At 40.8% G+C, this 15,643-nt stretch overlaps 1 protein-coding gene across 1 annotated transcript; it reads right to left on the bottom strand.

Annotated features, from left to right (window-relative positions):
- Window positions 1–510: 510 nt before the first annotated feature.
- Window positions 511–13,144, bottom strand: LOC134754019 (stabilizer of axonemal microtubules 2). The gene is made up of 13 exons (XM_063690083.1): window positions 13,005–13,144; window positions 11,347–11,446; window positions 10,361–10,564; window positions 9,847–10,033; window positions 7,867–8,009; window positions 7,260–7,351; window positions 6,526–6,636; window positions 5,565–5,661; window positions 4,670–4,856; window positions 3,971–4,063; window positions 2,997–3,109; window positions 2,318–2,411; window positions 511–681 (listed from the first exon to the last, which is right to left on the bottom strand). Exons 1-13 carry the CDS (start codon window positions 13,010–13,012, stop codon window positions 599–601), a joined length of 1,512 nt encoding a protein of 503 aa, XP_063546153.1. The 5' UTR covers window positions 13,013–13,144; the 3' UTR covers window positions 511–598.
- Between the last annotated feature and the right edge of the window lie 2,499 nt (window positions 13,145–15,643).

The raw sequence follows: 15,643 nt of genomic DNA, 5'->3' as shown, positions 1-15,643 counted from the left end.
AGAATAAGTCACCCCACAATGTTATTAACGCTTTAGTATTATGACGTACGTTGTAAATGTAATCTTCATAATGTTCAAATAAGGTTTTTATTGGCTCGCATGCCCTACGATTTTAGCGTGTGAGTGACGTATGGCGTTTAAAGGGCTAATGCATTTTATAAAGTGCTCTTAATCTTAAATTAATAAAATTCAAAATACCGAAAACGTTTTTTAATTTAAATAAAATAATTTACAACCAAAACTAGAATAGAGGCTTACTTATACTAACCCTAGATTTTAACCAGTAACCTAGTGTTTACCTAATGTCGGCGAATACTCTTAAAAAAAAAACGTAAAAAAATCACAGCCTGAGTTGGCGTAAAGATGTGCAAGTTTCAGAAAGTTTCCTAAACTGGAAAAATTCTCTGAAATGTCAAAAAAAAACCACAAGAACATTTTTGAAATGGAAAACTCGTTCCCCATATACAAAATTATGAGTATAGATTCCGAAATTATACCATGTGATTGGAAATTTTCCGACGGCACATCAGAGAGTTGGCGCCATTTTGAGAAGGGCGCCATTTTGGACACGCTCAATTTGGAGGCAAGATGGCGGCGGCTAGCTGCAGCACGCCGCTTTTGGGAACGCGCACGCGCAGGGGTTCGTGGCGATGCACTCCGCTGGGCACATGCAGTCGCACGCTGCAACAAATGTTTCAATTAGACTATTTACTATTTCATAAAATAGTAGGAAGGTATCTATACCTATGTAACTATGAAGGCCATACACAAAATTATGTTCTAATTTGTCTTTTTCGTACCCTCTAGACTAGATTGATGAAAATTTTTACAATGATTGGTACAGTTAACACACTTTTTTTCGCGATTTCGGGGTTGGTCCCACAGTAAAAGTTGCTCAGTATAATCCCAATACCTCCCTGGCAACGGGAATGCACTTACCTAGTCGGCTCATAAGTTCTGTCATATACATAGTATCAAATAAAATCAAAAGTTTAAGTTTATTCCGTATAATTTGTACAGCGTTTGAAAGCTTATAAACTAGAGAATCTAAATGTATAACATTTATTCAAAATGACCGCCATAATTATCTACACAGGCTTGAAGTCTTCGTGGCCAGTCGTCAATGGATTCACGCACCACTTTCATGTCGATATTGGCCACTGCCGTAGCAAGAGATTTTTTCAGCGAGTCTAGATTTGCATGAGGTTTTGAGCACACCTTTTCCTCTAAATACTGCCATATTTTATAGTCTAAAGGATTAAGATCTGGGCTAGAGGAGGGCCAATCTTTATGCCGTATAAAGTCGATTTTATTGGAGGCGAGCCAGGCTTGTGTAGACTTTGCCTTATGGGCTGGAGCAGTCCTGCTGGAAAACCCAATGCTGGTTTAGAAACATCGTATGGGATAGTGGTTTCACAATATTAGTCAACACCGTGTCTTGGTACACTTTGGCACTAGTTTTTACTCCTTTCTCACAAAAATGCATACTAGTGACGCCCGCATAAGAAACTCCCAGCCAAACCATCACAGATGAAGGGTGATGACCTCTTTGAATACGGGGAATGCTATTAGACGCTTCTTTACTATTGCGAGCGTACACTCTATCATTTTGTTTATTACAGTTTTCTTCTATGTCAAAAATTTTCTCGTCCGAAAACAGTATACAACGGTGCTTATTTTTAGCGTACTTCTTCAATAAAGCTTAAGATCTTTTAAGCCTTAAAGCTTTAAGCCGACCATTGAGAAGATGGCCAGTTTTTCGTTTATAAGCACGAAGTCTCAGGTCTTGATTAAGCACTCTTTTCACCGTGTTTTTGCTCAAACCCATCTGGAGGGCCATAACTTTTTGTTTCCTAGCGGGATTTCTGGCAATGCGTGCCCTAATTGCTTGTACAACCGCTGGAGTCCTAGCTGTACGCGGACGACCGCTTCTTTTCTTGTCATTTAAACTAGAGACCTCACTGTATCTTTCTATGGTACGATACACAAATCTTAGAGAATTTTAAATTTTCAAGTAGCTTAAAAATTTTAGTCGGCGAGAGACCACAACGATATACCTATAGTGCAATTATTCCGGTACGGCTATCTTTAAGCGTCCACTCCATGTTGAAGAAAACAGAAAATTGCAAAATTATACTACTGAAATATTTAATAAAGATTCGAAATTCAAATGCAGAACGGTTTTTGTTTTAGGAGTTCCAAATTTAAATTTTAAAGGCCAGTGACAGAACTTATGAGCCCACTAGGTATTTTTTAGGCACCGTGGATACCATCCTTAACTTTCTGCGAACAGAGGAAAGGAGAGGAGGTGTCTTACGTTTGCAATCACCGTAGCTGCAGGGGTCGATGACCTGCGAGCAGTCCTCTCCGGGTGGCAAGAACGACGACCTGTAGACCGTCGTCGCGTCGATCTGTGTGAAAACACGGGACAGAATTAATTATGGAAATAGGGAATATCTGAGGGTCTATCGTCTCTAACATCTCTGTCACTTGCATATTAAGAGCGATAAAGAGGCAGATAGCGAAATTCCGGATTCGCGTTTCCCGGTAGGTTCTCTCTAAACAACACGCCTTGGTGCATCAATGTCATATTTTATTATCTCGAAGCCCGCATCAGACTACGCAGCGCGAAGCCGCGAACGCGAGTGTGGAGTCGATTTCGCTAATTAACGAACCAGACTATATACTTTGCATTTTAAGTCTGCCAATGTGGTGTACACTATGTACACATGTGGAAATGGGGAAAGTTGGAAATGTACTCGGAATTTTCAGGAAAATATAATAGAAAATTAAGGAAACTTATTTTGGAGGCGGATAATTTCGACCCCCATGATTATTTCCCGAAAATTTTCAATGTGGAAATTTCGCAATTTTTGAAACTGCTGCACTATTGCACTATGCACTATTACTCGTGCTGTGTGCATCGGCCTTTAAGCCGATTTTAAGTCTGCGAATGTGGTCGTCATAGTATATTTCTGATGGCAGTAATTACATACCTTCTGGCAGGGCTTCTGGTACTGGCCCTTGCAGGCCCAGGGCGGGCGCTGCGGCGACGGCGCGCACACCGGCTGGTATGACAGCTTGTGAGTCGTTGAACTCTCCATTTTGGCTAAAATATAAGCAGTGGCATTATTTACACTCTGTTCTAGCGCACTCGGCTCACGACTGCTCGTAGCAGCCATTAAAGGCACAGTCTAGGCTAAATAGTAAATAAAATAAATAATAAATTTATTTATTTCAAATTTTCAGTCAACATAGGATCATAATATATTACATTATAATATTACATAAAATCATTATATTACAGTTAAGATTAAAATTAAAGTTAAATTAGACTAAAATTACATTAAAATAAATTAAATTAAATCCTACCTACCTATTATTAAATTAAAAACTACTCTGAAACAATAAGAGCCTTAGAAAGGCTTGGACACCAGTACGTAAATCATATGACAGTGATTCAAGTACGGGCAGTCAAACCTCTCCGCAAACGCCCTCAAGATGCCGCTGGAACTAGCCCGCACTCTGCGCACCAGGGATGTGCGGCGTTTCCTCATTGTAGCGTAAAAACAATCTACCCTGGCCTCCGCGAACATCCCCGATGCACTACAAAAACGAGGTAGTCCCATCAGCACCCTGATGGCGTTATGTTATTGTATTGTATACGAAGAGCGTTGTACTGTTTTTGTGTATAGCACGCCCACAGACTGCCGCATAAAAATCTGTGACTTTAGTGAAAAGGGGTGTAAGTCCCGACCGCTCCGGTAAAAAAGGATATTCACTGCTTTATGAAACTTAGCGAGACTTTTATGAACCTCTTTCCCCAAGAGCAACAGAAATAAAGTCAGATCAAGATAACTCTGCAACTGCGATTTTGATAGCACAGACTGTGCAAGTGTTAATTTATACGACAAACTGTTTGACGTTTAAAATAACATTTTGCACTGTCTGTGCTATGAACTCTAGTTACCTGAAGGTTTCTCGTAGCACTTGACAGGTGCGAAGGAGGCCGCGGGCGGCGCGGGTCCCGGGTTGATGTACGACATGCGGTTCACCGTGCGGTCTGCAAAAGAAAATAAATATCTACAGAAACATAATTTACAATAAGGTTGTAGCCGACGTGTCCGTCCACTACAATATCATTACCATATAGATATGTATACATTGAATAATGTATTAATAAGTAAAAATAAACATACTAGAGTAATTCCCATAAAAAAGCTTTAAAAAACCCGTCATGTCTTGTAGGTAGGTCCCGTTACGGTCAACCATTGTCTGGCCATAAGAGTGCACTTTGTTTATTGCATAAGCTCCGACCGCAACGCGCGGCTATTGTTACTCTAACTTTCTGTAACGTTATTTATTGTATTAGTTCATTAGGGTCTATCTATGTGTTTTACCACAAATTTTCCTAGTGTAAATAGTGGTAGTGAAGTTAACTTACCTATTCTAGTTTCTACTTGGGCGACTCAACGCTGTATGTAGGTACGACCATTATTGAAAAGATACATTTTAGTTTCTTAGTGTAGGTCCGAACTGAGTACAGTGGAGTGGAACGTGTAAAATATGAGAACGCCCTGAGTATATAGAACACTTTGGCGCTGCCTGCTACGCTCCCCGCCCCGCCGAACGCTCCGCTGGACGCTCGCCACTCAGGCCGTACACTTACTCTCAAACGGCGACTCGACGCTATGGAACTTCGGCGGTGGCTTGCACGATTCCCTAATGGCCGAGGGTTTGGGCACGAAGTCGTGGCGCTGCGTGGTGATGGCCTGCATGGGGCCCTGACCCCACATGTCGTGGTGGCACGGCCGGATCGGCTGCGTCACGCACACCGGATTCGGCAGGAAGGACAGCTGAGGACAAACGCACCTTAACGAATTCTGTAAGGGGAGCTGTATTTTTATCGAGCCCTTAGACTTTAAGGCAGCATTTGTGACTTTTATACAAAAATAGGTTCCAGTGACCAATGAAATGGACACCAGGTTTTCCATATAAATTTTTCACCTCAATTTAGCACCGGTCCACGATTTATACGAAAACGATACCGAACATGGCCTAGCAGCTTCACTAATGTACCTATAGATATCAAGATAAAATTGAGAGCCCCAAATAAACCTTCAAGAGCGGATATCACAAAAACTATACAAGATATCGAAAAACTTGAGTAAATAAAACTTGTAACAAATTTAATCAACTTTTATTTTGTAGTGTGTAAGTGGTAAGTGGTTTGACGCTAAGATGCATAGTTTCCGAGATATAATCGAAAAACCGAATAAATAGGACCTTCAAACCCCCCTTCTCCCCCCACCCCCCACGGCTCAAGGGCTACGGCCGGGGACTTTTGATATGTTTAATGTTTACCGAACAAAACAGTGTCCAAACAAAGTTACGAATTCAAAGATTGTGTTCCAAGCCCTCTAACTTTGTTTGAGCATTATCGTTGCCAGACCTAATTAATTAAAGGACTGAGTATGATACTGCCGCCTTCAAACTAACAGCCAGCTAAAGTAGCTTGAAAGGCGAGCAGTGTCGTTAAAGTTGAGGACAGCAGATATCGGCACCTTCTGCACGGTGTCTCCCTCCATCATGGCTGTTGACGGAACGAGATTGGGCACCGGCTTCACCGGCGAAGGGATCGGGGCAGCCGCCGGCAAGTAGCTGCAAGCAAGAGAAATCTTCATTGCACTTCAAAGATGGTTGGCTAGACGCCTGGGTACCATAAGGAACTCATATTAAAATTATTTTAAACGGGTCACTCACGTGTTATTAATTTGAATAGCTCGACATGTTTCGATCCGATTTTCGAGGATTGCGTCTTCACGACCCGTTTACCCGTTTAAAATAATTTTAATATGTTTGAGTCTCACTGGGGCTTTATAATGAAAATATGGAACTCATTCTTAACTTTCTAGTCTTTTTTTTATTCTAACCAAACCGTAGTTGTAGCTTTGAAAACCGCTTGGTGCGCTAATTAATCAAAGCTTTGCTGTAGCCACCTAGTGAACCTAGCCAGTATAACCTAAACTAGAGAGGACACAAGATTATTGAGATTTAGGGTCGGTTGTACCAAACTGTTGTCATTGTTAGAGTTCGCTAAATTTTATTGTATGGAAAGTTTCATAGTAAACCGCTGCGGCGCGTCCGGTGACGTTGATCAGTCTGTCAAGTGCGGATGGTGCAACTGGCACTTAGTGTTGTATCTGGGAGCTACGAGCAGTACCAGCAGAGCTTTACCATAAGGGCACACGGGGCCCGGGCCCAGGGCCCCCTTCCTCAGGGGTCCCGATCCTAAGGGGGCCGCGAAGGGCAGACAGTAACAGTGAGCAACCGAGTCGGCAGGGTCGGGTCGGTTTTTAGTTTAATTACTTTAATTCGCTTCCTTTACATTCCAAAAGGGCCCCAAATTCTTGTGTGCCCAAGGGCCCCAGCATAGTTTTAGACGGCCCTGGCTACGAGTATGCTCCTCATCAATGGAATTCAGGCACTGAGCAATTATCATGCTCAACATTTATAATTTCATACCTGTTCTTGTAAATGGTCTGTGTCTCGAATCTCTTGGAGGCCGTCACGGGGTTACCGCAAGAATCAGGAATGATCGCGCGTCGCCGGCAATCGCTTTCCGCGTTCAAGTAACTGCACAAAATGTTAATGTAAAATATTACCTAGATACTTTATCTAATAAGCATTGCAGCCTAAACGAACCCGTAAATACTTTCTAGGAAACTGTTTCATACAGCGGGGATGAAATGAAGATTATGATGTCAAATTGTGGGTGGTAATTACATACACATGTGAACTCATGTTTTTGTCATTGCCACCCACAATTTGACATGATATAATAGACATCATAATCTTAGATATGTAGATACTTGGTTAGATATATTTTCCTATTGGCCTTATTGAATATATGCAGTGCCGGATTAAGCCAGCGCGGGGCCTGTAGCAAATTCTATCATGGCCCCACGGATTGTTTTAATTTTGCCGGACGAAGTGAACGATGTGAAACTTAGGTTTTTTTACGGACACAGTGTGAAGGTGCGTGGGGCCCGTGGCATTTGCTACTTTTGCCACGTGGCTAATCCGCCACTGAATATATGTAAACTATAGGTATGTAGATATTATACAATTTCTAGGGCGCTTTTAAGTTAGGTCAATGGCAATGATAAGCTATACCTCAGCCTTCAGTCTTGACCTGTTAGGATTTATATACCAATAAAGAATGAGTATGAGTATAATATACGTTGCACTAACTATACCTCATAGCGTAAGTAGTGCTGGAGTCCAACTTCTGACACGGCTTTTGATATTGACCCCGACACGCCCACGGGAGTGGCTCCTTCGGATTCATCTAAGACCCGACAAACATGATTTTATTACAAGGTACGATTGGGAGCGATAAAGGAGGAATCTCCAAACTATGAAGCGGTAGAGCCGAAGGCTTGGCCAGAGAAAGCGACCGTAAACGTAAATAAAAACCGGACTAAGTGCGAGTCGGATGGTTCCCTACTTTTTAGTAGGTATTTGTTGTTATAGCGGCAACAGAAATACATCATCTGTGAAAATTTCAACTGCTAGCTAGCTATTACGGTTCACGAGATACAGCCTTGTGACAAACAGACGGACGGACGGTCCCGTTTTTATCCTTTGAATACGGAACCCTAACAAGTTTTCGCCCGTACGAAGAACTTATCTAAATTGCAGTGTGATCCTCGGGTCAACGCCTAATATAAACATACTACTATTAATTACCTATTTGTATTTGTATAAGTACATAATATGAAGAACTGTGTAATGTAAACTGTGTTTTTGTATACTGGCAAGAAAACGAACAGTGTAGGTACGTGTTTATAAATGGTCTGTTACCGGTAGAGGCATGTAGCTCATCTTCTGTGTGGTGGAGCCGTCCATTTTGGCCACGGGCTTCTCGTAGCAGCGCTCGGGCGCGAACGACTTCACCATCGGCACCCGCTCAGGAGGCAGGTATGACAGCTTGTTCACCGTGCGATCTACAATGTAACATTTACGGAGAATGACGAGATATTAATCGAAATTAAACTATCGTGAGACATATTTCAAAATATTTAGATCAATACGGTTTCACTCACTATTATTCCGTAATAGATGGATACAGTCTAAGGAAAAAACGTGCCTCGAAAATCAAGAAAATTTGATTCTCGTTCAGAGGGCGCTACTAGCTTTGGCCTACTGTCGTATAGATGGCGTTGACGGTTTCGTTTGTTATTTAACAATTTTAACGCATATCAGTGAAATAACATGGGTCAAAATCATAAAAATAATTAATGCAAAAAAAAAAAACATTTATCCATATTTAAATACATTTTATCGTATTTTTATAAATCTTCATTTTTAGTTTTAAAGTGTGTCGACAGATGGCAGTGAATTTACTGGGGTTACAAAATTCACTATGACAGTACCGCTCTAGTATAAGTTACTCTATGCTATTATTTTTAATCGCTTTTGGCGCCCCCCGCCCCCGCCCCATCAGCGCGCGCGCAACGAGCGACGAGGCGGGCGGCGCGGGCAGTGCACGAAGTACTAAGTAGTGCACTCGTGCCTGAGGAAGGATTCCCGATGAATCCGAAACATGTCGCCAAAAGCGATTAAAAATAATAGTGAGTGAAACCGTATTGATCTAAATATTTTGAATGAGATATAAATTCAAACAATCAATCAGAAAAACAAGGCATGTTAACTTTCCTCGTTTTCTTATACTAAACGTTTTTTTTTTATCGGGTACCTATTAATTAATTTAGGAGCCAATGATTGTAATTGAGCTAGTTTCACTATTTTTATAAAACAGTTTGTGCAAGTGAAGTGTGTTCCTGAAGTAAGTATTTTGGCTTGGATGAGAAGTATTTCAGCGGGACGTTTAAATATAAATGCAAGTAATTTAATAATAATTCATTCTAATTTAACATCTGATTCAATTATCAAACATAGGTAGGACGACTTTATTGAACACGAAGGTTATCTGTGTAGGTGACCATCGCTTGCGCTACGACAACAAAACGCTTTTTGTCTCTATCACTCTTCAATATTAGTGCGACAGTGACAGTGACAGTTGCGTTTCGTTCGCTACGGAGCGTAAACGATTGGCATGTTGGCTACGCACCCTGATAGGCATGTGTGATATGGTAATATGGTATGTAAGCTAAGAAAATATGATTACCTATTGATTACTATAGAAAAACCTAACTAATTTTCGGATGACATTCACTGTCAACATCACAAGGATTCTTTGCCAGGTCAGAATTAATCGGATCGGTCGCGAAAGGCGCTAGAATCCATTACTTTTTAAGGTGGGCTCTTAGAGGGTAAAATTCTTTACAGGATTAACCTGGGAGACAACCAGGGTTGCCATTGGGACCACAGCCCCTTCGCTTGATCTGTCGTTAAAGGTAGAGTTCTTAATTGGATCGACCTCGGAGTGACCGTTTGCTGTTGCATGTTGCAGTAAATTGCGTACACTGGACGAGTCCTGGCTTTTTGGACGGCGCATATTTTCTAACTTCATCTGAACTGGCTCCATTTTGGAAACAGCTTGCGCTATCTCTCTTAGCCGGAAAATGCTTGAGGGAATCTGATCCGTTGCATACAGAGCTAGAGCTCCTTTACTTACTGAGAATTTTCTTTTAGAAGGTCTCTTACATTCACATCGCTCCTCGTTGACCTGGGGAAAGGTCCCAAAGGACCCTAGATCTTGGTTACTTAAAGCTTGACTATTATAGGGCTTTCCAGGGCCTTATTGAAACTAATCTGATCTATCGCATACGGCGGTAAACTTGAAGCTCAACAAAGCTTGAAGTCTCTCAGGGCTCTTACTTTCGAAAGGTTGCTCCACGCTGTGGAACTTCGGTGGCGGCTTGCAGCTCTCCCGGAGCACGGAGGGTTTGGGCACGTAGTCGTGGCGCTGCGTGGTGATGGCCTGCATAGGGCCCTGACCCCACATGTCGTGGTGGCACGGCCGGATCGGCTGCGTCACGCATACCGGGTTCGGCAGGAAGGATAGCTGGGGACAGTGATTAATCCTGGTTTAGAACTATTTTAGCAAACTGTGCTGCCTCAGCTAAAGTATGTGTCATTAAATTTATTTCAATCTAAGAACAAATTCTACTCCTAATGTATGTATAAGTAAACATAGTTTTAAATGAGAATCCCTATTATGCTTTTCTTCGGCCAGATTCTTGCTGCCGGCAATGGCCGGCAGCTTGACGCAGCGAGCTGCGAAATTGCATTAGTTGGTGTACAGTTGTACACTGTACACACTGGCCAGTAAACATTTGTAAGAATAAGAATAAGAATTACAACTTCCAGTACAATTACGTTCATCAGTTACCTTTTGCACAGTGCATCCCTCCATAGGCTCGCAGCTCGGCACCAGGTTAGGCGCCGGTTTCCTGGCCACTCCGCGCAGGTTCTTGCTGTCGCATGTAGGCAAATAGGAAAGCTTGTATGTCGTGCAGCCTTCGACAGGCGCCGTCGGTTTGACGTAGCACCGGCGCGGGGCGTACGAGTCAGGAATCTTAGGTTGCTTGTAGCACTGGGGAAGAAAATTAAACCACTTTAAGAAGACATCTACTACCTACCTATGAGAATGGTGCGAATTTGTATTTTTCGGCTTAAGTTACAAACAAAAGTGTACCTACCTAAACAAGCCCTTGACGTCGACTGTAGGACTGTTGAGGTACAAGCGAGCGAGAAGTTTACCCTTAATCAAAATCATACATGAAGCTTGAGTGATGCCATGCTAAGTTGGCAGCGATTTTGATAGCACAGACTGTGCAAGTGTTATTTTACACGTCAAACTTCTATGAAATTATGACGTTCTAAATAACACTTGAATAGTCTGTGCTATCAAAATAGCTCCAACTTAGCTTGGTCTAACTCTAAGTTCTTGTCCAAGGTTGGTAGCAACATAAGGTAAAGAACCCTGTTCTAATCAAGCTGTGGCTAAATACAGGGTGGCTAAAAAATAAGTGCACTCCCGTTGCCAGGGAGGTTTTGGGATTATACTGGGCAACTTTTACTATGGGACCAACCATCACGAAATCGCGAAAAAAATAATACCCTCCCATAGAATATGGACCAGCCAAAATGTGTAATGTATGAAACATGCAAATTTTTTTTCGCTATTTCGGGGTTGGTCCCATTAGTAAAAGTTGCTCAGTATAATCCCAAAACCTAAAATATTATGCAACCATTTTGTAAAACAGTATCAGCCTTCAGTTGTAAGGTAAGCAAGAGATTTTGACTATCGAGTGATGACAAGAAAAGTTACTATGTTAGACATGATAAGTACCTAAAACCGGAAAGAGGGGTTACCGGGTTGGTTTTCGGAGGTTTGCCGCAGCAGCAAGTGCGGCACGGGCACGGCGCGCCGGCCGGGGCGGGGGGCGCGGGGCACGCGGGGCATGGTACACACCTGGATGATAACCAATAGTAGATTGTACAACAAGCGCAGCGAGGACCAATATAGTCGAGGATAGAAATGGACATTTATGCCTGAGTTAAACTTTTCACTTCGATTGTGAGTAGAGAGTATATGCAAAAATATCCAATATTGTAGGTTATATTACCGTATTTATTCAAGACTAAAGAAAATTGTACTCGGGCCGGTCGGGAGCGCTCCGGTCGGGGGTGCGCCGGCAGGGCTGGCAGTTTGTATGGCAGATTTTGGACTTTATTGCTAAGTCAATAAGGGTCGTAATAGATGATTTTACTTTATGCTCTTGAACATAATAAGCAATTTCGTCGGCGCACGACTTAAAAGTCGAAACTTACGAGCATGACAAGTGAAAATAATTATATGTTGCCTGTATTTTGTATTTTTAACTAAAATAAGTAGGCGACTTGACCGTGACGTCACTTGTTCTGTTTTATATATAAATTCCATAGTGGCTATAATCGTTTTGACAATTCGTTCGAAGTTCGAAGTAAAGGCTGGCGTCCACTAGACTCCCCGAGGCGAATCGAATCAAATCGCAATAATTCGCCTTCTATACATTTACTATGAACGGTAAATTCGATTCGACGCGCCGCTGCTCTTCTTCAATAGACGCAGTTTCATAGTAAATGTATAGAAGGCGAATTATTGCGATCCGCCTCGGCGAGCCTAGTGGACGCCAGCCTTAGGAAATGACTAGTCAGGCAGGTGGGTAGGTACAGTCGAAGGCAAAAATATCGATCCAGACAAATGGCTCAAAAATATGTGAACACGACTTTATTGTCTAAACTCTAGGTGTAAGAGGTTACACATATTTTTGAAATTTTGGGAATGTATATATATTTATGCCTAATAATTAACCATAGAGGAATTAATGGACAGAGCAACAGCTTAATAGTATCTACACGGTTCAATTTTTACTACTAGGTCATATACAATAGCGTGGATCTTTCCACCTATAGTCGTACTATAGTGTTATCTCGTCACTCTCAGTTATCACGTATGTATGACGTTACTGCCTCCCAGCAATGATTTCGACAGGACATTGCCTAATAACTAACAACGTTTTTATCTCTGCCACTTTAGTAATTCACTTTTACGTATACATACTCTGGTCGTAGTGGTTACTGGTTAGGGTGTCGTGTTTCGAAAGTTTCAGGGCAAAATGCCGAATCCGACACAATCGACAAAATATTGTTTAGTTTTTAAGTTTATGAATTTTATATGTACCTATTTTAGTATGTTGTATTTATATCACATTAAGCTATAACTGTCGATTCGCTTGTGCCATAACCACATAGATTAACCTCTCAATTGACATTAACACCTATTATATGTAACAATGAAACACAGTGTATAAACGACCTTCACACCTTCTCATAAAGTTCATACATTTTGTCTACCAAATACATTTATACACTACATTTCTTAAAAAAATTATTTAATTATAAGTAGATAATTATAGAGGGACCTTACGAAGCACCTACGACTGTATTCTAAAGCACTAGTTACCTAATAATTAATAAATATTACTTACTCAGGCATGATTTAGTAGATAACACTTAGACGTGTCTAAAAAATACATAACATAAAAACTAAATTGAATCTGAAAATAACTAAAAATAATTTTAAAAATACAATTCAATCGAAAGGTCCATAATATAAAAATGACAGTGGGTATGACATAAGCTATTGTTTTGCTCGCACCTATTCAAATTTCACAAATTGTTCTTTATTTAAATAAAAACATGGTATGCATGTAGTTTGTTACAAACTAAAAAGTTTGTAAATAACTAGCGCGAGCGAACATAGCCAAAACATGACGTACACTTAGACGGAGGTAATTTTATGCTAATTAAAATTGAACCATATCACCGCAGTAGATAAGTGATTACATGAGACCCGAAGAAATGGTTCGAAAGAGAACATCAAACCCAAGAACTGTGTGGGTGCCACATCACCCACATCACATCACCTGGGGTGGGTGTTACCTGTTAATTAACATTTTTTGACCTAACGCTCCGCTGTTCAAAACTTTGACGCCGTTTATGCCTTGCAAGCATCGAACGTAAGAGAATGCGCCGTTCTCACGATATTCTTACGTATCCTTCCACGATAAATTATTTCCTTCGGATTTATGGTGCATGTTGTGATTACCGGCTGTACGCGGACAAAGCCGCAGGCAAAAGTAAGGCTAGCTAGCTTGAGATCAAATAATAAAATATGAAGGTGCCTAATACCTACCTACTCGATAATGCTTGAGATAGAGATGATATAATATAGTTACAAATAAATTGCTTGCCCTTAAGCTAGTTATCTCAGAATGACAGTTAGGCCAGGATATGAACGCTCAAAAAAAGTTATAGAAGAAAATGCTTGGAACACAATTTTTGACTTCGTAGCTTTGTTTGGACTAGTTAGAAGGCAGTGGCGTAACTAGGGGAGGGGGGGGGGCAGAGGGGGCAAGTGCCCCGGGCGCCATCCAAGGGGGGGGGCGTCAAAATGGGCAAAAGGCAGCAGCAGGGAAACTTTTGTCAGTCGTCAGGGGGCGCAAATTTGGTGACTGCCCCGGGCGCCATAGCCTCTAGCTGTTAGAAGGTGAACATATCAAAAGTCCCGCGGCGGTGGCGGTTCATCGGTTTCCTAGCATTTCCCTCTATACCTACTTATTGCTTGGCCTGAGTAGGATGAAGTGATAACTGTATATTATTTCATATAATACCTATATATATAACTCTTTGCCGATAACTCCTTATCGATACCGACACATGATATAAGCCATGATAATATTTCTAATATTACACAATGACCTCTGGGAACGCAAATAAAAATATTAATAGGGTTTTCAAAACATACTACTTTCACTCACAACATTTTTTTTTTGCATGACTGCCCAAAAAAGGAGTTGATTGTTTGTTAGGATTCATGTTTACATCATTACATGTAGTTACGTACAAGGTGGCCCAAAATACGCTGACTAGACATATTTAAGAATATTTTTCTTACTTATGTCTTTTACTAAATCTCATTAATATGTAAAATGTTTTAGTTAAACGATTGTAGCGTTTACAAAAAGCAAAACATAATTATTATCTTCAAAATATTCTCGTTTGGCTTTGATACACAAACGCAAAAAATCGTTGTCAACGTTGAATGGACCATCCTGTACATATGAGTTCCTGTATTTTATTTGTAGGTATGTTCGTTAGGCTTCAGGTACCACTACAATGTTTGGAAAATAGGTCGGTGCTATATATATATAATCCGAATAACTTCTCATACAGAAATCTGGGCATGTAGGTATGTGTCCTAAAACACGAGTAAGTATTAAATATATCTATAAAAGAAAAAAATTACAAAATTTTATGTTAAACGCTTGAAAAAATATAAGTAATGTTGCTTAGTTGACGGCTTTTCGAACTTCCCTAAGACGTACCTACTATAAGTAGGAAAGTAGGTACTTTACCAGTAAAGAAATCAAGACAAATAGAGAATAACCTTTTCACATCACCTATTCGAAAAAGGGCTTTTTTCTTTCCCGCTAGGAGGGATCAAAGTAGCACTTTTCTTCCCTGCTAGAAGGGATCAAAGTGGCACTTTTCTGTTCAATGACACGATTTTATTTCTTTTTTACATACAGCTTTTTAGGTTAAATAATATTTTGGAACATAATAATTTCCTCATAGGTGAAATAGCAAAATTATTTCCGCCTTGGGCGTTAACCACTTGAATCCCTCACTACGCTCAGGATTATATTTTAGAATCCCTCGCTACGCTCAGGATTCAATTAAAGTATCCTTCGCTTCGTTCAGGATCCAATGTACGCCCTCGCCGTAAATATGTCATTTTGCTCCCTTGTGACACAATCTACTATTCCTCTTTACAAACCTATTGTTTGCTTAACCCAGGTTATATTCATATGAGTCTATCGCCTAGGCCCTAGGGTGATGGTCATTGGCCTTATCGCAGTGCAATTTTATTGTATTACGCATCGATGCACGAGGCAAAATCTAGGGTTAGTCACTACGACATAGTAACCTATATTTTAATAGAGTCTTAAATAAAACATGTACATCTTATATGGTTATATCAAGTTTCATTTGCAAAATACAAAATTTAGGTCAACCTTTCGTCTGTTTGATTTTTCCTCCTGGCCGAATTTTCCAGTCATCTTTT

Source organism: Cydia strobilella, chromosome 2 (genome assembly GCF_947568885.1).
Source record: "Cydia strobilella chromosome 2, ilCydStro3.1, whole genome shotgun sequence".
Taxonomy (NCBI): domain Eukaryota; kingdom Metazoa; phylum Arthropoda; class Insecta; order Lepidoptera; family Tortricidae; genus Cydia; species Cydia strobilella.
The sequence above is the reverse complement of the archived record's forward strand: the minus strand, read 5'-3'. Positions and strand labels throughout refer to the sequence as shown.